Below are 26893 nucleotides of genomic sequence, written 5' to 3'. Positions count from 1 at the left end.
CACCATGTAGATGCAGGATTTACCTATTTTTCTGGGCTTCATGTTCGAGGCGAGCAAAACTCGGTTAATTTTGATGAATGAAGTCATGCGATAGGCCTGAGGAGTTTGCCAAATCCTCCAAAAACAATATACTGAAAATTCGGCTCAGTAATCACAATATGCAAAATCATTCATCAAAAGTCTGTTTGGAGCCAAAGGCAAACAGAGGGATAGAGAGAGAGAGAGAGAGAGAGAGAGAGGCAGAGAGAAATGCTAAACGTCTCCGCACTATAAACATTTAGTAATTTCCTTTCACTGAAATCTTTTGGCACAAAAAGCCTAAAACCATGTATCATACTGCAGCCTTTCACCATTTTCCCTGTTTCGCTCCCTGTTTTACGTTAACCTTTCCTCTCTCCGTTTAATGATAACACCAATAAATCATGCAAATGATCCTGTTTTAAGGGACTTGCTATTAAACCTGATTACAGTCAAGAATATGCTCTGCCCTGTCCCACATTTTCCAATTATGGAAAGTACTGCAGCTTGTAGCTTCAGTCCAGGTCAAGACGACAAGCTATTTCCATGTACAACCACTTGGCCTGAAAATTATAAAGCTAGAGGATAGTGTGGAAAGTCTGGGGTAAAATGTTTTTTTTTTTTTTTTTCTTTACTAATATTTATAATATTTCTAACCTTAGAAGTATTGGTGCAATAGCTGCAGCTGAGCATCTAGAAACCTTTCCAGTTGTGCTTGCAGCACTTTTCCAAGTGCTGCATGGCTATTCTCTTTCCGTTGTTTTTATTTTTTATATATATTTTATTCATGATTTAATAGGGTAGGTTTTAGTTTCACTTTGATGAAATGCAACTAAAATCTCACTGACAACAAGCTGGAACACTTCTATGTATTTCAACAGGATAGCGTGTAATAGAAATGTTCAGGGTAGCTCACAATGGTTTTGCATATGTTTCAAAACGTTTTGCACATGAATACGATCTAAAAAGTATGGCAATGAATCTGTATTCAGATCCCCTGAATCAATACTTTGTAGAACCTTTCGCTCGTCTTTTGGGGAATGTCCCTCCCAGTTTTGCACATCAAACAACAAAACATTTTCCCCGTTCATCTTTGAGTAAATAATAGAGAGGTTGCATAGACAGCTACTATGCACTTCCGTGCTCAAGTCTGGTGTAACTTTGGATTTAGTTTGAGCCATTGTAACAAGTGTCTAGGCTTTTCTAGAAAACACTTTATTGTAGCTCTGGCTGTATGTTTGGGGTCGTCGTCCTGCCGGAAGTCTAACTTTCGTCCCAGTCTCAAGTCTTTAGCAGCTTGTAAAAGGTTTTCTTCCAGGATTGGACCGCATTCAGCTCCATCCAGCTACCCATTAGTTCTGAGCAACTTTCTGCTAAAGAAAACCATCACCATGTTTCGCTCTGGGCATAGTGTACTCTGGATGTTGTGCTGTATTATTTTACTAATTCCACTGAATTTTGCAGGGCAATCATTTTCTCATCTGACCAAAACACTTTCTTCCACCTTATCTCAGAAATGTTTCTGCACAGTACCTCTGAAGTATTTTCTTAATTACTTTTTCTTTTATTGCCATGTGTCTTCAAGTGATTACTTTTAAGACACATAATTAACATTGCACCATATTGTCTGCAGCCGACTATTGCAATTTTATTCATCTTAAAACTCAGTCAGACTTTTTTACGCACAAAAAATGGATTTTATATCAGAAAGCGCATTGCTATGTGGCATGTAAAGTGCAATGCATAGTAAGGGTTGCATGTTGAGTGGCATTACGAGACCTAAAGGTTAGATACATGCAGGGAAGAGTCAAATTCATCCTTAAGATATGCAGCACACTTGAGGATCACATAACACTGAAGTATGGACGTATATCCACGCTCCTAAAGAGACAGACAGAGCTGTACTTTACTATGAGGCACATTGAAATTGCATTAAGGCAGAATATCCTTCTCCTCGTCACATAACACAGTCGTAAGAAAGGTGCCAAAAGTCTCTACTTTATACAGAACTAACCTCGCTAATCAGTTTTGGGGGGCTTTTTTGCCCTCCTTTTAAGCCGAATAAAATTGAGTCTGTCAGACGGTTGGCTGAAATAAAGCGAGACACCCTATATGAGCAAGATATTGGAAGACTGTCCACAGAGCAAACATCTGAAACCATGCACACATGATAAGTCCTTGGATTTATGAGCGTTCTGTCTCTAGTGATCTCAGGGCTTGGAATTCAATTGATTTGCGGAACAAAAATAAAAGCGGCCGGGCAGGCTATTGTGGCTCAGCTGGAATTTAATCGGCCCTCGTGGAATCAAACAGATTTGCAGAAAATCAAAATAGAAATGGTAATGGAGCCTGTCAGGTTTGGATCCTGGGAGCTGCAGCGGTCAGGGGGAACCCTACGGAGAGAGGGCTAATCACTTTCAGATGAACGGACTCCGCTCCAAGAGAAAGCGGAGAATGTATGTGAGTAAGCAAAAATGTCCATCTGTGAAGTTTTCACCGATATAACTTTCACCAGAACGCTCAGATGAATGCTGCATTATAATGGGAGAAATATGTTTTAAATTGAGATCAGGTTTAGATGCTACATCAACCATCGAACTCATTCTAGGATTGCTGAAAGCAAGAATGGATGTGTGAAAGTGCATGTTGAGGCACTCAGGTTGGAACTGACTGACAAAAAAGGCTTTCCTAGATCTCAGAAGGCACTGGCTGCCCTTATATTCTACAGTAAAATGCTAGTTTTGCAGTGCCAACACAAAGATTTAAAACAGCAATGTATATGTTATTACCCTTATCTAAACATAAAAGCAATACTTCCTAAATGTATTAGCAGTTTTCAAATGCCTCTTGCGTATACTATTTTTTTTTCTTTTCAAATGTTCTAGTCCTTATAGAAAATGTAACAACATGAAATTTGCTGGTCATTTAACCAAATTGCTTGGCTGATAAATGACCCCGCGTGCATATAATTGCTGAGTGGTGCGACTGTAGTTTTTATACCATAAGGGTCTGTGTTTTTAACGCCAAGAAATATGATTGAAGAGTCAGTTCGAAGGGTAAAAGTGTAGTTACCTCCTTTCGGCCAGCTGATCAGCAGTGCTCACCGACATGTAAGAAGGGGGTAGCACTGAATTACTCTGTGCATTACTCTTATTTTTTTAAACCGTTGCATGGTGTTGACCTGTAATTAAGCCCATTATTACATCTGAATGTCACTTTCTGTACTGCGATATGCAAAAAAAATAAAAAAAATAATAACATCTTCCCACTTTTCCATCCGTAATTAGAAAACAAGCAGCAGCACCCCCCCCCCCCCCCCAACACCTCTTTGACCTGGTCTATCGAAAACAACACAACTGCTCTGCACCAGGCACTGAACCAGCCTTATTTAGTCATTTACGTTCACTAACTCCACACTCACGCATTTATTTTTTTATTTGATAGTTGTTTTCTGGAGTTTCAATGCTTTGTCCATCTTCTTTGTCTTTGTCTGCGAACAAAAGCCTATGCTGTCCTTTAGGGATCATCACATAACCCCCAGAGTTGTCTCTCACATGACAGATGACTTCACTCTTTCAGTTCAGACAGCGCTCTGGACACCCCCACCTCCTCCTTATCTATACTTAGGAGGACCAATCCCCAAACTCGCATATACAACATGCTCATGCAGACAGTCATCGTAGTTGACCTTGTATAGAGATTGTAGCACTATTAAACTCCCAAATGCCTCTTAATCCTGGTCCTCTGGGGATAAGGGATAAAGAGTAACCTCTTTCTGCGGTACTGTTGTTGACGCCATTAGACATACTGGTGTCTGTTTGGTGCTCCGGATGGAGTTGGATTGAATGTCTTGGCGGTGTTTAAAAATGTGTTTCTAAACTGCAGCAGTTGATCTTGGCACACGCTCACTTTAAAACAGGTTCCCAGGTTCTATCTGTCGTCGCCCTTTGACTTTCCTGGAACTGGTCTTTCCAGATTATTGGAGGAGTTCCTGTGTCCCAGAGGCAGGGACTTGTTTGTTAGGGTTGGGGAACCAAAGCAGGTGTATGAATGTTTGTCTCTGTTCTTGCTCCTGCAGTTTGTATGTTCTTCCTTCACTGAACTGAAAACATTTCCCCACAGTGTCTACAAAGGGTCCGGTTTCAGACTGCCTTTCAGAAAAGGTAATATTAAGAGCCAAAGCCAAACAGGCAGTCTTTGACCCTGCAAGTGTCAGTCTGGTATGCGTTCCTCTATTTCAATATTTTTTCTCTTGAGAATGAGTGGCTGGAGCTGTTTAAGGACCACTTAATGTTAGCAGGGCAATTTCAACAGTGCACTTAATCACATAAGTATTGTTTTAAACCCTAGAAGGGAAAAAAATATATTCAGGTTGTTATTTGTAAAGCTTCAAGGACATGAACTTTAAAATGTCAAAGTAAAATATAATTACTAATATGTTTAGAAAATGTTATTAAAAAGCTGGGTTGTTCCCAATCCTTGAAGCTCTAAAGATGTGTGATGAGAATCTGCTGTGAAATCTACATGCCAACATTCTTTAATTTTCTAACGTCGTTAAAGAGAACAAAAAAAAAAAAGTCCAAACCTGCGTACGTGCATACTTGCGTGCGTGCTTGGGTCTCTGGCTTTTCATTGAGAAAGTAAATTGCGCAAATTGCTGTTTGTTAAGTACAATAACAAAGAGTCAAAAACTGGGACATTCATTTTGGGCTGGAATGTTTGGGTAGGAGTCTCAGACATCAACCAGTGATGGTATGAGAAGGAGACGGATGTGTAATGTCTACCCTACACACACAAACACTCACACAGATATACTATACAGAGTGTTGGTCTGTTGCCAGAAAGCGGTGTTTGTTTTCATCTAGAGACTGACAATGCTGCACTGTTGGTGTTGGTTACCAACTGAAAAATGTAGAACATTACCACTTTTTAAACCTCACACAAACAATCCTGGCATAAAACTAAACTGCTAAGTGTAATGTCTACAGTCTCCAGTCAAAAGTAAATGCATTACACTAGGTCTAGTTTTGGCTGTGTTAAAAACTCGCCTAGTGACAGAATATCCTAATTTTACCCATTTGCTTAATTTTTGGGGCCGATTCGCCATTAAATCATCGGTATCCTGCACCCTACACCAAGTGTGTATATTGTAACTCAACATGTCTCATTTCAGTTCCAGGTATGGGATTTGGGTGCAGAGAGAGAGATTTTATTTTAACGTTAACTTATTATGGATTATAGTAAAAGAATCAGAATTCCTAAATTAACAGAACAAGATCATTTGTATTAAAGAAACTTTGAGTATTGGCAGGGATTTAGAAAACGTCACATTTTGAAGATTCTAGGTTACTGCTGAATAAAAGAAAAGTGGTGATTATGGCTGACTTTAAAGGTAGTGCTGTTGTCAGGTCCACCTAATCAGAGACCCAGTCTAGAGAATAGCTTTATGGGAAGCAAGATCAAGTTTAAAACCAAATCAGGGCAAGCCAATTTTCAAGACCATTAGCCATCATACCAATGTAGTTGTTGCTGCAAATGTTTGTCAAGTCTGAATTTTCAGATTTTCTGTGTTCTTTTTAATTTAAGGGCCTGAATATTTTGAAGGCACATGTGGTTGAAAGGTCAGATGTGACATTTGCTTGAGGTGGTTTTTGGCTTTTTGGAAAAATAGTTAATGCGCAAAACAAGAGATGGAAACACATTTGCTAAGTAAGTTCTGATGTAGTGAACATTTACCTCACATGATCAATCAGCTGTTTCCACTGTTGCCGTCTTGCCGGATATTCCCATAACACGCATAGTGTTGCGCTTCTTTCTCTACATCTCCGGACTGCATGTAACATCGCTTGACTAGTTGACATGACAGAACAATTACAACTTGCCCGATAGCAACACATTCTTAAAAACCTCTCTCCTTTTACCTCTGATGTGTGGCCAATGCTAGTTTGCAACCTCTACTTCCTGTTTATTATAACGGAACATCAACTTTTGTCAAAATTGCACTTTGTATAGCCTGGTTAATTCACTCCAAAGCAGTCAGTGGAAGCATGCCTAATTCACATTCGCATGTAAAATTAAATTTTAAAAAGTTTTTTTATGCCAGACATTGAGGAAAAAAGGTTAAACATTATGTATGTATATAGTGTAACTATGTTAACATTTGTTTTTCAACTTTATATACAGTTAAGGACAAAATTTGTTACACCCCTAGCTGGTATGGATTTCAAATAATCTTTATTCAACCAAAAAATTTGTTTTTAATAGGAAGCTAGATTGCCATCTCTCAAAAGACAACAAAACAATCTAAAGGTAGTATCAGTTTTGAAAAATGAACAATAGATTTTTTAATTTACATTTTATTTAAGAAATGGTATGTGAAAAGTGATTTACACCCGTCTGAATGATAAATTAGATTAAAGGTTGGTCTCTAGCCAGGCTACGGTAACACTTTAATATTCCAGTCAGAAGAAAAAAAGTTGGTAAAACTAAAAGAATACTTTTAAATCTTAACGTGCCATGAGTAGAAATTTTAGACACGACTGTTGGCAGTAAAAACAACATTATTGACTTTTTATGCATTTCCAAATGCAAAAAGTGCGTGAATTATTACCGTCTGAGACTAAACCAAACATTTTTATGTGACACTCAGCTTTTTTCTTTTTGTTTAGTCTCATTATATGATTGCCTTTCTCTACACAGCGGATTGATATGCCTTTGTAAATTCACTATTCCCCTTCACCACTCTCACAAAACACAGAAACCATGAACTGTAGGAAACCGTCAGTACAAGAATAGAAATGATCTCTTGCCTTCCATCGTCGACAAGCTTTGCCTTGAAGATGATAAGGCTGCTAATAATAAGAGCCCCATAGCTGCTTGTGCTCACTCTTGACAGAGGAAGTAATTAAGTTCCAGCAGTTTATCAGTGGTCGGCTGGAGATTTGCTCTCTTTGGAGTGATAAAGAGGAGTTGTGGTGAGGTATGCCCTTTCTCTCAAGTGTCCACCCAACGCTATTTTTCATCTAATCTCCCCCTGACTTTCACTTGTTCTTCTTTCACTCCACACAGGGGAAGCCCAAAGCGGGTCGAGGCTGAGAGCCTTCGTGTCAGTCACCCTCAGCCTCACCCCTTCCCCACTCTCCTCAGATGTCCAATTGGACTAATTTTAGCCGGCCGTAGGTTTGGCGTAGAGTTTCTAAGCGTGCCACTGTGTGGATCTGCTTGAACTGGCCGTGTGCGTAGAAATCACGTTGCCTCCCTGTTTTCCTTTGGCACAGACGTTCCCATGTGGCTTCTATTTTACACCCATCTGGATTACCATAGGGATGAGTGTCTGCAGGGGGTCACACAGCATAGATGCAGTTTTTAGAGTGCCGTTCCCTTTAGATCATCAGAGAATAGGTGACTTTAGCATCTGGACGCATAACTAGAGATCATAAAATTGCAAAGGGTTACATAAAGTCACAGCTGCTTGGAGAGCTTAGTACAAAACTCACCAAGCAGTGTATAAACATACCTTGTAAACTGTTTTTGTTTGAGGAATGAGATGTGAAAATATCGTTGTAACTCTAACTACTATGTTATATTGGCATAGTAATCGCAATGCTAGTGAAAGGTGGTTCTACAGCAGCTTAGTTCATATTTGAAGTGAGGTTCTGTGAAGTTTTTAGATCCAATGGCTGAAGTAAAGAGATGTCATATTATCATGCAATCTTTGATGCTACTGCACATCTGACATAAAATCTAAAGGTTTACTGCATTCTTGGTGAAGCTACAGCACACTGACGCACACACGTATTACCAATAATAACTTCACAGAACGTCACCTAAAAAGATCCGAACCGACCCTTTAATTCATGGGCGCTCATAGTATTTACAGCATTTTTACATGTGCCATTTTTCTTTTACTTCACAACTATGTTCACAACCTTTGTTCACTCTGCACACGGAATAAAATGCATTAAAATTTCATCCAAAATGTAAAAGTTTTAAGGGGCATGAATACTTTGGTGAGGCACTGTAGGCTTGAACATGTTTTATATAGTTTAACAACAGGACCCTGCGGTACAGACAGGAGAGGTGGACTGAAAAGCAGAATCTTTTATTCTTTGTTACATAAACCTGTTACGTCTTTTTATTATTCTTACCATGCAGTGCTGGGCCTGCAGCTACAGTTGGCCCCCACTTAAAGTCCTGATGTGTTTCTAAGCATGTAAACGCTGATGCATTTTTTTATTTAATTTTTTTTTGTCTGGCTGGGTTTTAATCTTTGCTGCAGAGGGTGCCTCAGAATGAATATGTTATAAAACGCAGAGGCTGGAAGCAACATGTTTACAAAGGCAGGTATGAGGAATGAGCAGCGTACAGAGAATAGACAGCTAAACTGTTTTACTATATGAGAATCTGCATAAAACTAACTGGGAGCATGATTTGAATAAATTACTCAATTTTTTTCATTCTAATTTAAAATAAATATTTGCAAAAAGTGGTTATTTTTCTTGTAGCCAAAATGCAGATTAAACTATGATCTTGTCTAATAAAGTTTTAAAACAGGTAAAAACCAAATGAGTGTTTTACTTGTAAAGGCCACAAAGATGATTACATAACGCTGTGTGTGTGTGTGTGTGTGTGTTTTATATTTTAACAGACAGTGAGATGGTCCCCTTGGACTGCCTGCGTCCTCGCTCCTTTGCTGCCACCCATCGGTCTTCAGTTCGGCGAAACAGTCACGACCCTCGCCTCACCATTAGTCTGTGTGACCTGAGCCTGCAGCATCAAGAGATGCAGCTGGAGGAAGAGGACGAGGGGGAGGAAGAGGAGCGACTCCAGCCCTTAAGCTCCACCTCGTGCCACGTTCCCCAGAACTCTCAGAACTCGCAGCAGTGCTCGCTGCTGCCCAGCCACCTGGACACCGATCTGCAGTTCCACACGGTCCACGGCCTCCACGTCACCGCGCTGGATAAACACACGGTGGCCCGGCCAGATCACCGCGGCGACGAGAGGACGCTGGTGTTCACCAGCCGCCCCATGCACTGTTCAGAGACTGTGTTCGTGAAGGTGAAGGCAGGAGCCGTCCGGGCGGGGTCACTTTCCTACGGCGTGACATCCTGCGACCCGGCCGCCCTCAGGCCCAGTGACCTGCCGTCAAACCCCGAGTCCCTGGTTGATCGCAAGGAATTCTGGGCCGTGTGCAGGGCGGCTGTCCAGCTCCACAGCGGGGATATTTTGAGCTTCGTGGTGAATTCAGAGGGGGAGCTTATGATGAGCCATAATGGGAACAGTGCAGGAATGCAGCTGTGTGTTGATAACTCAAGGCCTCTCTGGATGTTCTACGGTCTGCATGGCTCCATCACACAACTCAGAATTTTAGGTACAGTCATCTTCCCTTGTTTTCATGCTTATCATTTAGTTAGTTATGCTGTTTAAACTATAGTACTGTACATGAACAGAACATATGACAAGAGAACATTACAGAAGAAAGTACGATACAGTGGTATAGTAGCTGCAGGACAAGCTATAAGACAAGTTGGACTTCAACATTAACATCCAAAGGCGACTCTAAACAAGTAGGCGTTTAACCTTGATTTAAAGTAACTCAGGGTTTCAGGAACTTACTTGAAGTCAAAACCAAACTTGTAGTTTGTAACAGATTATTAATAATAATACTAATAATACACCTACAACTACTACAAATACTTTTACTAGTAATGACATTTTATTGAAGGTAGTAGTATCACTGATATGATATGGTATTCTGAACCCATAATAACAAGAGTCAATGTTTTAATGAGCTCAGTTCATTAAGTAAAAATGAGAAAGTAATCAACAGTCTTTCAGAAAATTATCTGATCTAGGCGTTAAGCCAAGCGCTGTGACTTGTATCACACTTAAAGGTTTTATAGTTTCAACTTACATACACTATAGTCACACGTGACACTCCTGGTGTCCGTACACTCTGAGAGGAGAAGCTTAAAAACGAAGATTTAAGAGCAAACCTGCTTGCCGTGGGGTGAAAAAGGTATAATTGGATTTCAGTCAAAAAGATTTGACTTGAACGGTAAGTTGTGGTTTTATCAACAGGCTAGCTTTTAATTCCTCTGCTGTCTTCCAAAGATCTACAAAGGATGTCATTTACAGTTTTTCATTTCGAAGTTAATGCACTCGGAGACTGTTAGGTGACCTTTAGGAGGCCTAATTCCTGCCCTTTTCAAATCATAAAAAAAAATGGTTCCTCATCTTTTGTTGGCTGGGCTGCACTGTGACGTTTTATCAACCCAAAAATCACCAAGTAATTTGAATGGAGTTAAAGTAATTTGAATATCACTGTCAGCTTGGAGCCATCCGTTAAACAGTTTTGTTTTATTCCAGCCGATCTCACATATTGAGTTAGGCTTTACATGAAGGCACATTGTATTTTCTGTTCTGGGTCTCTTCTCCTACACCTGGTACTGCAAACTGAATAAACAGAGGCACTTTGTTCTCTCTCCAAGCATTTTTCAATAAAGTTACTTGTCCAGGGTTTTGTAGATATTTTGAATTTGGTCACACCCTCCACAATTACTGGGACCTCTGTCAATGATGTGTAAAAGCCTCAGATTTAATGAGAGTAGCAAATTGTCACAATTAAAAATGATAACATATAACATTTAGTTTAAGTACACTTAATCCCTCCTGAAAAAGTATTACACATGGAAATAATTGTTAATAACCACAACTGTTTAAGACCCCTAAAGTCTACCCTTCCATTGTGTCAGGTCTTCACTGGTCTATGAACCTAGAAACTACAATGTTGAAATTGATTTTTTATGTTCAGTGCACTAAAGGGACAGTTGGCTGCTTTGTTGGACTCGTTTAGGTCAGCTACATTTCAAAAGCTACACCTTCTGGACTTCTGAAAAGATTGAAGTACAGAATGTATCATATTTGCTGAATTTTGTTGCTGAATTTGCTGAATTTTGTTGAATTTTGCTGAATTTGTCTATGTTCTAGTTGAAAGGATTCTCAAAGGAAAATATATAAGTTTTAGTGCTTCGTTTAGAGTTTTAACCATGCCAGGTGTTTAAAGAACAGGCTCAGTTCAACCTAGGTTTATAAAGTCAAATCACTATTTTGCTTTTGAGTATGAGTCAATACGGCAAAAACTAAAACAACTGATGTTCAACATGTAAGAAATAGTGTGGCAAATCAAACATGAGGCATGGTTTGTAAATCCAAAACTGTTTCATGCATAAGGCATTATAAGATTTTTGTCTTTTAGACAACGAAAAAAAGAAGATGAATTCTGAAAAAAAATTATTATTTATTTATTATGCAGATATGGAAAATTCTCTGCTATTTCTACCTTTTCAATGGTGTGTAGCAATCTAGATACTGATGCAAGAACAAATGTGGGCTTTTTCAATTTGTTTATTGCCATTGCTGGTAATATATTTATATATATATATATATATATATATATATATTTGTTGAAGCCCCATATTGCCCATATTGCCCTGTTGCTTGCTTGGGTTGTAAACGGGTAATGTATGCATCTGAACAGAACAGGCATCTCCTCACAGGAAATCAATAATTGGAGATGACCTTTTACTGAAAGTTAAAGTGTACTAAAAATTGATCATTTCTCCTAATTTTCTTCTACAAACAACCCATGGGTACTCTGCTCTCCTCTCCACTCTGCTATGTAGTCAGCCAGACCGAGAAGTGGGGAGGTTATTTCTGTCCTGCGTGGGCTCCCAGCAGCCAGCGTTATGTAGCAGTAGGGAGCCTCTGATAGCTTCTTATGATGCCCTCCTGATGCATTATTAAAATGTAATTGCATAGAGATTTGCCGTGCTGGGTTTCCCACCCACAGCCACTTCCACTGACACTAGTTTCACATCTGTACTCCCTCTTTTCCTCTTTTGCATTTTATTTTGCACCCCCCCCCCCCCCACCACCACCACCACCACCAAACCATCCTATTTTGATTCTCTGGGGGTACGTTCCTCGAGTCGTTACCCACTCCACTCGTTTGGGGGGTGATGCATTTGTGACGGGATGTCTAAACTCACCCACACCCACTGCAGTTGCAGGCTATAAGTTACCATGGAGACATCTAGCCACTGAGGCAAGTGACAGTTTGTCATGGCTGGGTGCTGTCAAGCCTGTGAGGTGGAACAGATGGGAGTCTGCTGCTGTCACATGGTCACTTTCTGTTTTATCTTAGAAACTAAGATTTAACTAGTTTATGTTAGACATTTAAAATCTGTAATGGCCTAGTGTTGTCATGTGTTCCCATCACCATGACTTAGTCTGGCTCCCTCATTTTTCAGCTCAGGCGCTATCTCGAAGCTGCTATGATATGTATTTATGTATCGCAATGCAATTGTTAGCGACACAGATAGGTAACACATAACACTGATCTTGACACAGTATTTGGCTGTACCGAGAAAAAGCAACATTCTGGCATTCATGGGGCTGTTTCTTAGACACCTGCCATCAAACTAAGCATTTAAAAAGACCAATCACCCCCCCTGCAGGGCAATACCGGCCCGTAAAGTAGCACACTTGTCTCTGAAGAATAAAAACGGGGTTCCAGAAAAGTCTTTGGGGAGAAAAAACAAAGAACCCTACAGAGCCTGAGGTCTTCACTTGGCTTTTATCATTTAATGGTAGCATTAGCAACATGTGTTGATGATGCAAAGTGCCAAACCTTCCAGTGACACGGTGGAGATGCTTAATAACCTGATATCCAGGACCTGCATAAAGTGGGATACCTTAAGCTGTGCAGCCTTCTCTGTGCCGCTCTCTGGATCTCCCCGTACCCCTGGATGTGAAGCAAAAGACTCCAATCAGCTGCAGAAAATCTCTCCAAATAATTGAAATGAAAATTTGATTTGCGAGTAAAAAGACTAAAGTTTTGCATTACCAGGCCACTATTTACAGTCGCTTGCAAAAATCTTTCATACCCATATGATCTTTCCAACATGTTGTCATGTTACAGGTGTAACCTCCAAAGTGCGTATCTTATCGTGATTTTGTGACAGACAAACACAAAGAAGTGTATGGTTGTATGAAAGTAAAATTGTACATGATATGAAATTTGTTTACAGATCAAAATCTGAAAAGAGTGTTTATGTATTCAGGCCACCCAGAGATGAGACCATATAGAAACACCTTTCAGTACAATTACAGCTGCAAGTGCTTTGGGAAGATCTTTGGACTTTAAGAGTTTGAGTTCACTACCCACTCATTTCTGCTAAATGGCAAGTTTTTGAATAAGATTTGATGAAGAGGGTCTGTGGACATCAATTATCAAGTCTTTCTTAATCAAGTCGAGTTTATAACCGATAGTCGTCCAGTACTGCCCAGTATTTAGTTCCACTCTGACCGGCTTCCCAGGTACTGAAGAAAAGCCTCCCCCAGATGCTGCCATGATGCTGTCACCAGCTTATTTCATTGTGGAGAGGGTATTTTCCGGCTAATTTGCATAATTTGTTTTATTCTTTCAACTTTCCCAAGATCTATCTCTAATGTTCTCTAACAAATTTCTTTTGGCCTTCAGAGAATGTCCGCATTTTTATTGTTATTTGCTACGCTGGGGACTTCTTAAGACAACCTTTATGCGTTTATGCAACATCTGTCTTCCAGAAGCTGGCTACGGGCAGCAAGAGGGTAAATGTCCAATTTACCAGCGCCAGACGTGCACTATAACTACTCAATGTGTAGACAAGCAGTTTGCCATATAAGCTGACAATATGATATGTTGCTGCGTTTTTAATAAACAACAGCTTGAAGCCACTAAGCACAAAAAGCTCAGACACGAATACGTCTCCTTGAAACCTCCGACAGCTACAGCCAACGAATGCCAGCGACACCCGCATTAAATTCATCCAAGTGAAGATGAAAGGTACCCTTGATGAGAGGGTGCGCGAATAGACATGAAGGTTATCCATTCTTACCGTATTAGCGTTCAAAAGGTCAGTTTAAGGCGGCAATGTAAGCGTTCTGCAAACACGTGTGCACCTCTGTCCCCTGTGGAATACAATATAATCAATATACGATCCTAAAAGATGGCGTGTCAGCAAATTGGTGCAATCATCAATCTGACCCCAAAGACAAAGAAATTACTGAAAGACTTATGTTCCTGTTGTCTTTCAGCGCTGACCTTTTTAAGCAACGAACTGGTTGTTGCATAAAAACCGACCATAATTTGTTTATGCAAGCTCGAACCGAGAGAGCAGCGTAAAAAATTGACTAAAGAAAAGGCACAAGAGTTCAGAGCGATACATCAGAGCCTGCAGAAAGCATTGAGAGACCGCGTATAAAACTTTAAGCCTCATGTAGTTTTTTTCCTCCCGTGGTTTCTCGCCATAAGCACATGGGAACGTGCATGTGAACACTTAGAATAAACAAAATGTTTGCAAAGAGGTAAGGCATCACTTTCATGGCTGCGGTGCCATTTAAACGATCAGTCAGGGTGTGACGGTGTGTGTCAGCCGTGGTCGGCTGAAAGACAATGGGAGAACTGGGTCAATATTTTCGTGTTTGAGGAGAGATGATATGCCAGGATGAGAAGCGACGCCAGCGCCCGTGGTTACGGGGTGCAGATGGGGATGGATTGTATGGATCAGACAACAGATAGTCTGTGGAAGTTGTTTTGTACCTCACCCAGAGGGATCATGGGTTCGTGAAGGAGGAAGGAAGGGAGGGGGCCATGTGAGCTCGTGACTCACTCTTTTACACCCACACACATACACTGTGGACTCACTAGTCATCTGCTTGGTGATAGAGCCGAGTTAATGTGCGTGAAAGAAATAGGAGGACAGTACGAGGCAGTTAGATAAACAAAACGCGGCTGCTACATTTGCCTGTATGTCTGTTAATCCGCTGCATTTAGTGCCTCCAAAACTGTTATTTTGACGGGTTATTTGTAAGCAGCTGTTAACTCGGGTGACTTCTCTCTTTCCCCAGGCTCATCTTTGCCTCCAGACTATCAAGGCCAATCTGTGCCCAGCTCCCCATCGTGCACACCCGGCTCCCCAACAATGCTCTTCAGTGGCCACTCTGGGATGAACCTCAACACCACACTGAACATCAGTCTGAATTCAAGCCTTAACTCCAACTATCACACACTATTTTCTACTTCCACAGGTTGGTCCAAGGTTCTCTGGAATGCATAATTCTCTTTGGGTCTCTTTTTAATGTCCAATTGTCCAAGTTTTAGCTCCAAATCTGAACATCTCCTTAAAACCCTTCATGCAAGTCGGTTCAAAAATCCAAAAACAGTTTCAGAGATAATTTTATGTTCTCTGCTTCCTCTTCTTGTGAAACTGTCAAAACTAAAATTGCTCCAGTAACTAAATAAATTTGATTTTTTTTCACAGTAACAGACATTTTTATATAAAAGATTTTTCTTGCTCTGATTGTCTCATTAGTTCAAGCTTTAAGTATTCATAACCATTGAGATTTTTTTATATTTTGCCACATTAGAAGCATAAACCTGCATTTTATAAGATTTTTTGTGACACACCAACACGAAGAGAAGGGAAAATACAGTGCAATACAACCAATTGCCTCAAGGCACCGATTTAGTAAATATATTACACATGTGATTAATTTATTCTGAAATGAATGTGGCTTTCTTGTAAAGCGCTCATAAAAAAATTGTGAATATTTCTGAGCAAACTGCATCTATAACCAGAACAGAAAAAGTCTGGTCCAGCTGAATAACTTCCAGGACATGATCCTGGACATAAACTGACAGGTCAGACAACAAGAGCATTTATCACAGAAACAGAGACCCAAGGTGACTCTGGAGAGGCTGCAGAGATTCACAGCTCAGTTAGGAAAATACGTTTCACAAACTAAATACAAAGCCATAGTTACAAAGGTGTTGTGAAGGTGTTTCTTCAAAGCATGTTAATTTGTTACAAAGGCCAAGTCAAAGTCTTCCCCAAAATCCAATTAAAAAGGTGTGGCAAGACTTGAGAAATGCAGTTCAAAGATGCTCAGACTCCATAGTCCGATCAAACCCGAGTTGTTTTGCATAACTTGAGCTGGATGTCCATACTTTAGGGAGACGTAGCCCAAAAAAAAAAAAATAATGTTTACATTTTTATTTGTAAAAATATCCCACAGCAAAACCACAACTTTGTCTCCTCTTCATAATTACGCACTGCTTTGTGTCAACATAATCTAAATTACCATAAATGACATGTGGTTTCTTGTTGCCACGTAAACAAGTATGAATACTTTTGCAAGGCACTGTACAGTCTTCTCATTTTTGCCCCCATGTTTTTTCAACAATTGTGTAATTTGTTTGGTCATGTAAAATATATATATATATTAACAGGCAGTGGTGTTCAGGAGCACAATAAAACTAACTGAACTGGAACTGAGCAGCAAAAAGAGAACAGGCATGTTTTAGAAATATTTGCCCTGGTGATATGATGTAGTCGTCTGTGGTGTCTTTGTTGTCTCAGGAGCAAGGCGAAATGACAAAAAATGTGACACATCTGGGCAACCTTAGTGCTTCTGCAATCAACTGTCTTAGTGCTTTTTTAGTTACTTAAAACACGGCACATTTATTGCATATTTATCTGAATGTGCGTGTCAGCTTAGAGGTCATGCCAACTCTGTCAGTTCGCTGAAGGGATTTCAACTTTCCTGGATTTGGACATCCATTTTTAAGTGTCTGGATTCAGGACCATGTAATGTGTATACCCAAGCTCATAGAAAAAACACAACAAAGATCTTTGCAGCAGCTTCGCTCACAGGTTAAATAAAAGTATTGCTAATATCATATCTTTTTTTTCTTTTTTCTTTTTTTTTTGCAATGCATGCCAAAAATATAGCCTGGCAAGCCAGATTGTTAATTTGTAGCACTCTACGTTCTGCACATTATCAATCTGGGTCTGCTCTCATCTAATTTGTTCGGGGAAAGGACAGACATCCAGCAGAACTTTCCGAGCTGATTGGCTGAAGTAACACTTAGTGCCCGCCTACCAAAGGTTTGTTTTAGCCAATCACGGTGCTAAATGCATATGTCGTAAGCAGCGGACGCCGTGAGAAACCACAACAAGTTGCTCTGGTCAAGGCGTGCTTATTGGGATGTGATACTCGTGACAATCATGGATTCTGACAAAACAGATGTGCACTCCATTTGTTTTGGTGTTGGCACCTGTTGCTTTCATCACAGCTGGTATAATACTGCAACATGATTGGCTTGAACCGTTTTTGGTTCTGTCCCGAACGGTTGAAACGGCAGTGGGACAAGATGGATTCTCGTGTGTTTGAGAACGCGCAAGTACCATGAGAAGTCAGCTTGTATTCAAGGTTAACAAAAATATTTATTATACACAAATCTCAAAAAGCAGATCAACCTTCTCTTTGATCCGGTTGAGCACACGTTGCTGGTTTTAATGGTTCTGGGTTTTGTCTCTGAACTCCAGTTGTTCTCTGGGAGCTGGAACGTCCAGGAAATATTTAGAATCAGCTTTATTGGCCAAGACTGTGTGCAAAAACAAGAAATTTGATTTCATTTTTTAAGCTTTTACAGCATATAAGTGTCAGTATATATATTTTGAAGAAAATAAACATAAGAATAAAAGCAGCAGCATGTACATGTGTGTGTATGTACAGACATTTCTTATGTATAAAGAAAAGGCAGGTTGTGGTCCTGCAAATATGCTTATTTTATTTCACAGCTGGTTAGCTGACTGCTCAGTCTGTAAGTTTTCCTTTTTGTTCATCAGATTGACAGCCTGGAGCAAGTAACTGTGTCTGTGGCAGCTGTTTTTTGCAAAGAGCGTTTTATAGTGGAGACCTGAAGATAAAGATCTAATCCAGTGGTCTCAAACTCAAATCCTCAAGGCCGGTGTCCTGCAGCGTTTAGATATAAGATATACCTTCCCTACACACTAAACCACTAAACTAGTGGCGGAGTCAAGCTCTGCAGAGCTCTGCTAATGAGCTCATATTGGAGTCAGGTGTTTTGAAGCAGAGACACATCTAAAAGTTGCAGGACACTGGCCCTCGAGGACTGGACTTTGAGACGACTGCTTCAAATGGTTTGTATGCAGGATGTGTGGGCTCTGTGAAGATCTTAGCTACCCTTTTCCTAGCCCTGGACCTGTCCAGGTCCTGGATGGAGGGAAGGTAACCCTAATGAACGTCTCTGCAGACCTAATTGTTTATTGTAGTTTGGACTTGTCCTGTTTTGTGGATGAGCCAAACCACACAGTGATGGATGAACATAGGAAAGACCGTTGCTAATGGTGCTTGTGCGGGGCAAGATGCTCCCCAGCCTCACTTGCATCTGCTGGTCAGTCAGGAAGCTAGTGATCCACTGACAGGTGAAAGTCGGCACTGTGAGCTGGTTGACCTCCTCATGGAGGATGTCTGGGCTGATGGTGTAGCACGCTAATATAAAAACCACAAACAAGATCCTGGTGTACATCCCTTGGTGGTCAAAGTGGAGGAGGATGAAGTGTGGTCCCAGGTTGACTGCAACATCTGCCAACCTGTTTGCCTGCTAAGCAAACTGCAGGGCCCCAGCAGGGGGTGTGATTACCTTCAGATCTTTCAACACCAGTCAAGATGCCGATTGTGAAGAGAACTGATCACCCAATAAAAAGAAGACTTGTATGTGTTATGTATTTAAGGAAAGGTGACGGATACATCACGTTCACGGCCATATATTTCCGACCACATTGTGTAGACTTGAGGGAAACCAAAAAGTGTTATAATTGTAGATAAAGCACCATCTGCTGGCTCAAGCTGTGATTCTCTACATGCAAGGTTTCAAACATGTAATGGTATTCAATAAAAAAACGAGTTTACTGTAATGGTATACTACGGAAGCGTATTGCTGTCAGTTGAGAAAATATATATTTTTTAAACTATCAAGATCATATAAACAATTATATTTTAAACTCCTTACTGGCTGAATGTATTTACGATAGTTTAACAAATATATATTATAGGTGTTTTTTAAATAAAATACACTCTGTTGAGCCTAGCAAATACTAGGGATGGATGAATTTTGGTATTTATAGTATCTTTTGAAATAATGATATAAACGTATATAAAATTGCAATCGTTTGACTACTAGTCTTTACTGCATACATTAGTACCCTACAAACACAAAAACTGCTCTAAAAAAATAAAAAAATCGAATAAGTAACAGTCCAAGCCATACCACCAGACTTTATGAACTAGAGCTTATCATTACCACAGTCACAGTTTTCATCACAGTAATCTTCTTTTACTGAAATAAATTTAATATTAGCTCACTTAGCATGAACAACAGATATGAATTCAGTTGCCATGTTAACCAAATTCAGCATAATCGGGCGTAAATCTGACCACTAGACGTTTGCAATGTGCTTCCAATACAAGGCCCAATGAGGGATACATATGCATGGCTGATGGGTGGTTTTAGGGGAATTCACAGCAATAGTCTACAAGGGAACATACAGATTTTGGGATGCCACTGGCATAAGAGGTTGTTGTGACAAGAGCTATAATATGTCAAAGATATTTTGAAGGGCCTTGGAGGAAGGTCAGATGTTAGGTCTCTGGAGCACTAAAACAGGAAAGATGTGATGGTCACAGTTAGATTTGCCATCACAGTAGTCCTAACTAGTCAGGTCAAGGAGAAAGAACGAGAGATCTTCTGCCAAGTCTCTCCACATAAACTATAAGGCTGTGTGGTTTATCTGATGGGGTTCTTTTGTGTTTGGGTGAGAACGGAGCCATCTGACTTTCATCCAGGGGAGTTTATGAACATTTCAGACTCGTCTTTGTGTTCTTTCTTCTTGTGGTCCATTCCTAAGCTATGTGTAAGCTGTTTACAGTGGCAGGAAGTGTTGCTGCGATGTGGCGGGTGTCATTGATCAGCAAAACTGTCTCAGCAGGTGGCAGGTGGCATTTTAGCTTCAGCAAGAATGTTTTCCCAGAAACACTCTGGGTTCTAACTAGACGGGGGAAAACAGCTCGCTCTATCTGTCAGTTTAGACCTTTCTGTCTGCACTTGCTGGAAGGTTTCTCGCATCACAACTCGTTTTTTTTCTCTCCTCTCCCCCTTCTCAGGTACGACCCCGAGCTCACCGTTTTCCAGCCACCCACAGTCCCCTACCTTCCCGTCTTGTTCCAGCTCGTGGAGTGACGAATGCACCATCTGCTACGAGAACATGGTGGACACCGTTCTCTATGCCTGCGGCCACATGTGTCTCTGCTACGCCTGCGGCCTGAAGCTCAAGAAGATGGCCAACGCCTGCTGCCCCATTTGCCGACGGACAATCAAAGACATCATCAAGACCTACCGAAGCAAATAGGTTCACGTCAACCATTGCTCAAGACGTCGTGAAAGCCATGTGTAACTTTTTATTAGACAGCACAAATGATAATCCGGCTCAGGTACTCTACAGCAGGACTTTATGCTTGTTTGTTAAAACCTTTAGTTCAAATAGTTGGAGCAATCATAAAACCACCATTAGAAAGGCAGTGTGATCAAGAAAAGCTAAAGATGTGATTGTTATGGCAAAAACAACATGGCAGCACACCTCGACTTACTCCTTGCTGAAGAGGAAGAGCTTTCTGAAGAGGCACACATCCCACTTCATGCAGAATACCCCTTCATGATCTCTCTATCCAAACAGCGATTGTCCAGAGCCGAGGATAACAACAACCAGTATCAATCTGTGGCTCGACCAGCTGCTACTCCACTGCTTGTCAGGAAGCATTGAGTCAGAGAGTTGTTTAGAGGGAAGAATCAATTCTCTTCTAAAATGGAGGGAAAATCAAGGGAAGATAGTTTTATTTTGAGATTCCAGTAGAAGAAGATAAGTGTAAAGACTGAGAAAACCTTCCTTTAGCAATAATAGGACAATAAAACCTAAGCTTTAAAGGTACAAAGAACCTTAAAGGAACTGTAATGTGGGATAAGTAAAGTGTTCTGCAGAATATCACCCCTCCTGAGGTTCTCTGAACTCCAGGCAGAGCGGGACTGTCCAAAGGGTGCAAAAAGTGAGACTGATGTCACTGGAAAAGGTCACGCCTGATTTGGATCGAGGATGTGACTCAGTAAAGATGGAGGCTGACGAGGAAGGATGATGGTGTACGTTTGAGAGGGGGGGGGGGGGTTAGCTGTGTAAGCCTGTCATGGTGAAGACAAAGTGTTAGATCACTCGCGTGTTGAGATCCGTGTTCTGGTTCTTAGCTGTCATACCCTCCTCTCTGTGGCTGTCCTGTAACTCTGCAGGATTCTGTAATTGCACAAAACATCATCCAAATAAAGAGTGGTGGGTGCTGGAGTTGTTTTTCCATGAAGGTGTTGAACCAAGCTATTCTTCGTTGTAAGGATAACTTAAAAGCTTGTGGCCCTCTATACTTCTTTCAGGTCAATCAGTTTGTTCCTGTGAGAGATCAAAGCAGCAATATTTGATTCCATATTGTTGTATTTATGTGCATTTCATCTTTAAGCTGGTCCAAGTGTGCAATCAGTATAAAGGATGCAACAACTGTGAGAAATTCATTTGCATATCATTTTCCAAGTGCTGCTCTCCATATATAGAAGCTGTTTTCACATGTCTACTTTTGTAATATATACAGATATTTCAATAGGTAAGAAGGTTTTCTGGTTCTTTCTGAAATGTTACATCCATCATTTATCATGTAGGATATTGATTTGTGTTTTTAAAACTTGTCATCTCATCACTGCAGGAGGAGCATTACCTGTTACAAGTAGGTTGCGTAACATTCAAATTAGATTTCCGAGTTTTGTGTTGGGCAGTTCATAAAGTCCGGCTTTTGTGGCTCTAGCTTTCAAGACATGAGCTGATTGACACACACACATACAGGATATATATATATATATATATATATATATATATATATATATATATATATATATATATATTTATACACATTTATGTTTTATGTCTAACTGAACACATATGAATGTCCTTGGTAGTGGTGTACATTGTGTTTTTTATCCTCCATCTGGAGTTCCTGCTTGTTTTATTGTCAAAATTCAATACTTTTCGAGGACAGTTGTTTTTCTCCAATTTCAGCCTATAATTATCACTTTACAGCAGACATCTCTACAGTGGTATTTACATGTGGAACATGGAAAAATCGAGAATGACTGGATGGATAGCAGATGAAAGACACATCCATGCATGGAGTTCCTCGTCTGTGTAGGAATCCTGTTGGAGAATAAACATTATGTTGTGGCCAAAGTGCTGTTCTGAACGTCAGCAGATGCTCAGCTTTTTCATTTTGGTTCATTTTCCCCTCCTGACCAAACATAGCAGCGCAGAAATAAAACATTGTGGAGTATTTGTAATAGTCAAAGAAACAACTTGTTAGGATTGGAACCTTGCTTGTACATTTGAAAGCATATTCATTTTTTGGATGCTATTTATAAAGAATCATCACTGTGTGTTTTATAATGTGTGGCTAAGTTAGGAAATGTATCTATAAATCTTCATAAGTTTTGGTTTAGAACAGAAATATGCTACAACAGGTCTACAGCGTTGTTAGTTATAGAAATAGTTTACTAAAATTTCCCAATTCCAATCAGTTCAGGGAAAGCCTGCAGAAAAAATAATCTGTTTCAGGTCTCTGTAATAAAATCATATTGCTATATAGTGTACAACTTCATTATTATGGCTACAAACCAAAAAATAAAACTAGTAAATGATAAATAAATAAAATTAACAAAACTGAATACAAAATATTCAAAGTGTTGCATATACGCTCTAGTAAGATAGTGCGGTTTTTGTATATAAATTTAGATTTGAATCATGTGCATCGCAATAAAAATAGTAACGTGAATAATTTTCGCTTGCAAAGAGCCAGGTGTTTTTCCCCATCTGCATTTCTCCTAAGGGATTATGAGCCATAGCTGCACCACTTTAAGGGATAAACCTTTGCATGTTTTCCCCAAATCTGACATCTAAAAATTAGATTCATCGAGCAGATATGACCAAATATTTTCAGCTTCAAATACCAGCGAATAAGTTACAAAGTGTGTGCGGGACAAGAAAATGTGTTTGGTCTGCTGTTATATTTCTAGAAGCTGTTAAAGTAATGCAATGGTATCTGAATATGAATTATGTTCTGTTTGCTAAATAAAGTCTGTAACACTGCCATTTGTGCGGTTAATTTTGTTCAAATTATCACACATCATTTGCAAGAGAAGTATATAAGCCTACAGCTCTTGCTGTTGCATAGGAAAGTCATTTTTACTCAGGTCCAGCCATTTTGCTTAAACTCCAATAAAAGGGGGTAAGTTGTGATTTCACTGCTGTGACTTTTCTGCACAGCATCAACATGAAGCCAATTTAGCACCAGTAGGGTAAAAGATTGGACGAATGTCATTAAATTTTCTCCTAAATATGCATTAGAAATGTTATAAATAGTGTCTTAATCATACATCCTAAGAAATTAAAATAAGTCCATTCATCATGGACTTATTTTCTTCTCTTAGGAGAAAGGGAGGATGTGTTCGCCCAGAGAAGCAGATGTCTGGTTGCTCTTAAGAGATATTGTTCCATAACACAGTAAATCTGAGGTCCTTTGACTAGATAAAGTATGTCCAAACTAATCGAGAAGATCTGGCCCTACGGGCATGTGGGATAACATTAACATCATGAAATATTATATAGAGATATCCCTTTGTCAGAGTTGATTCTTAAGTGACGACAGGAGTCCGAGGTTTTGTCTGAACTCCTCATAAAAAGAGGCTGTGCCCAGGCAACTTTGAGAATTCTCTTAGGATTTGGTTGAAATTCCTCCGGATCGGTACAATGATCAGTTCCTTGTAAAGTGGGCCTGGGTAACCCTACTCTGTTCATCTAGTTCTGTGTCAAACAGAGGCATTCTTACATCGGCAGGTGATCGCAATCCCAACGGACAACAGCTGGTGATGTGGCTAAAGCTCTTGCCAAAGCAGTCATTCTTTACTTAGGTCCAACCTTTTGGTTTAAATTGCAATAAACAGGGGAAACCTGTGATATCACTACTGCAGCTCTTCTGCACAGCATGAATATGAAGTCGATTTGGCAACAACAGGGTATGTGACCGGATCAATGTCATTATGTTTTCCCTAAATCTGCATTAAAAATGTTTGATGGCAACACTTAGCAGAAAATCAGGAGTTGGGAAAGAACTGGAGACACAAAAAGGCACTCTGCTCTGCACAATCCTTCTTCTCACAAGTGTACTTGTATAACATTGCGCCATATACTATACGCATAACAAAGGCAAGAGCTTTTAGTAAACGACCATAACTCACAGACAAAGTGTTTACATTGGTGGTATGTAGACCTGGCCGCAGTGAACATCATCTGTTATTTACGGGCCTGTCTGTTAGCTTCTGCCGCAGCACTGTCTTATGGCCCAATCCAACAGGCACCAGCACACAGCCCATGACGTCCAGACACTAAACAGGGCAGCGGTGGCTGAGTATTCTCAGGGAGAAGAGAAAATTGTGCAGGTAAAGTTTGTGAAAATGTCACGAAGGCATCGTATTCCGCCGGTGTGTGTGTACACACAGAATTTCCACTAAGACCTCTGAGTGAACCTGGCCGCCAGCCTTCTAAAGGCTCAAAGGGCTTGCCAGACACGTTCAGGCTGAGTTGTACTATCTTTGCCAGACAGCTGCTTGGCCAAACACAAACACCATCTATTAAGGTATTAAGTTTGGATTTAAAAAAAAAAAAAAATAGTAGGCAGTATTGATTTTGAATTTTAACCAGACATCAGAGGGCCCGAGTTTGTTTGCTCCTCTTCTTGTTGTGCCAGTGAGTTGGTCTTTGGTGTTGAGTGGGATGTAAAATCGTTTCCTCTGTCCGATTTATGTCACGGAGGGACAAACTGTAAGATCAAGCATAATTATGTTAAAAAGCGGCAATTGATTGTTGTCATTTGCACCCTATTCAATTACTGGGTTGATGAAGTTCCCCCATAAATTGCTCTGATAGTGTGTTTAATCCCTACCAAGGTGCTGTGCAATGTTGCCCTCCAGTGGTCAACAGTTTGTCCTGCACTATGCACGTCTGAAAATAGTAATTTTAAATACATTTAAATTTTATTGAAAAGTTCATTGATTTCAGTAACTCGATGCACTTAGAAAAACACATCATATAGATTAGTTACACACAAACTGATCTTTTCAAGCCTTTATTTCTCTTAATTATGACAATTGTCTGCTCACTGCTAATGGAAACATGTTTAATTTCTTGGGATAAAAATAATTTAGAAAGAACACTGCTTCAGTTTATGTTTGGTCAAAAACAGGATGTCAAAAAAATCATTGTCCTCTCTCTGATACACAATTCAATGACAGCTTTTTGGTGCTCCTACTGGTATTTTGATAACTTATCTTTGGTGATCAGCTCAGAAATCTTCAAGATTGTAAAGCCCCCTTACCTTCACCCTTATCTTCAGCTTCCTCCACAGATCCTCTATCAGATGCAAGTCAGGACTCCTGCTTGGCCACTCCATAATGTTGATATTACTTCAAGTCAAAAAAAAAAGAACATGTTGGTAAAATTAAAAGATCACTTTGACCTAAATCGTCCAGATGTGTGAAACATTTTAAACAATTGGATGAAGCCAATCTTTTGGCTGAAAAGTTTGCATTTTGCACTGTTGGATCACTAGAAGGTTCTAAGTAGAGCTTCAAAATTAAAAAAGAAGAAATGGGAACAAGAGACCAAAAGTTGTGAGCAGGCAATTTATTGAAACCAACAACTTAACTCAACTCGGCTGTTCATCAGCTGATCAAAAGTTTAAACAAAAAGTTTTAAATTATTTATTTCATTCATCTCATGTTTCTAAAATGTGATGCAATGACAATAAAGTTTCTTGAATCTTGAGTTCCAGACAGTGGATGCCCTTCATGAAGTCATCTTCACCACTTGGAGCAACATTCCCACTAGCCTTTTGGAAACACTTGCATCAAGCATGAAAAAAATAATTTGTTAAATGATCAACAATAAAGGTGGAGCTACTCATTACTGAGTCAGTTTTTGACACTTTAATTTCTGTTTTAGGAGGTTTTTTTTATTTTGTGGTCTTAAACGTCTGATCAGCTGATGAGTGAATAAACTGCCTGCTCACAACTTTTGGTCTCTTGCTCCCATTTCTTCTTTTTGCATTTTAAAATGCAGAAATAAGAAACTACTTAGAACCTTTTTAAGATCCAGCAGTGCAAAATGTAAATAATAATTAAAAAAAATTAACAGGTCTTAAGATTTTGATCAGGAGTGTATTATTAAGCTGCTGTGTTTTTGCTTGTTTTTTTGTTTTTATTGTTCATATTAGCATTTTCGGTCAATACCTCGGTCAATGTTTTGTTGTGTGACATAATGGAATAAAAGGAAATAAGCCAAAATTTCAGGAAGAGAAATGTGGACCTCCAGAAGTCTTGGTCATCCTTGGGTAAATTGTTCAGATGCCTGAAGGTCTCGCTTTCATTTATTCAAATGATTACCAATTATCAAGTAAAAACACCATAGAAATGTTTGCATCCCAGAGACCCCGGTATAACATCAAAAGACCTTGGCCTGCTTTAAAAGGACCAGGGTTTGTTTACCCCCTTTGATCTGGGTCTTTTATGCAGGTGTGAATTCCCTCAATCGAACCCAGGTCTGGACCAAACAACTGGACTGAGACCCACTTTTTGAGATGGTTTTGGTCCACTTCAAATAGGAATCCATTGTGGTTTGCTTCTGGTGTGAATGTAATACGGGCTCGATCTGACCCAGCTACAGAAAACATGTGTCTCTTTGGACTTTGAACAAGCAACCATAGCGGTGAACATGGTACCTTATTCTTAGCACGCAAGATGCTCCTGTCAGCGTGCTGTGGGACCTCTTCTGCT

The 26893-nt window shown here is 39.9% G+C and overlaps 1 protein-coding gene across 1 annotated transcript in view; it reads left to right on the top strand.

Annotated features, from left to right (window-relative positions):
* Positions 1-21314, top strand: part of LOC105940235 (E3 ubiquitin-protein ligase NEURL1) — a 43205-nt gene extending 21891 nt beyond the window's left edge. Inside the window, exons 4-6 of the mRNA XM_012882724.3 lie at positions 8666-9388; positions 14971-15150; positions 20092-21314. Of these exons, the coding sequence (XP_012738178.2) occupies positions 8666-9388; positions 14971-15150; positions 20092-20336 (1148 nt within the window). The 3' untranslated portion in view covers positions 20337-21314. The remainder of the gene's footprint in view (positions 1-8665; positions 9389-14970; positions 15151-20091) is intronic.
* The last annotated feature ends 5579 nt before the right edge of the window (positions 21315-26893 follow it).

The sequence above is a fragment of the Fundulus heteroclitus genome, chromosome 22 (assembly GCF_011125445.2).
Source record: "Fundulus heteroclitus isolate FHET01 chromosome 22, MU-UCD_Fhet_4.1, whole genome shotgun sequence".
NCBI lineage: Eukaryota > Metazoa > Chordata > Actinopteri > Cyprinodontiformes > Fundulidae > Fundulus > Fundulus heteroclitus.
Note: the sequence above shows the minus strand (reverse complement) of the source record. Positions and strands in the feature narration are given on the sequence as shown.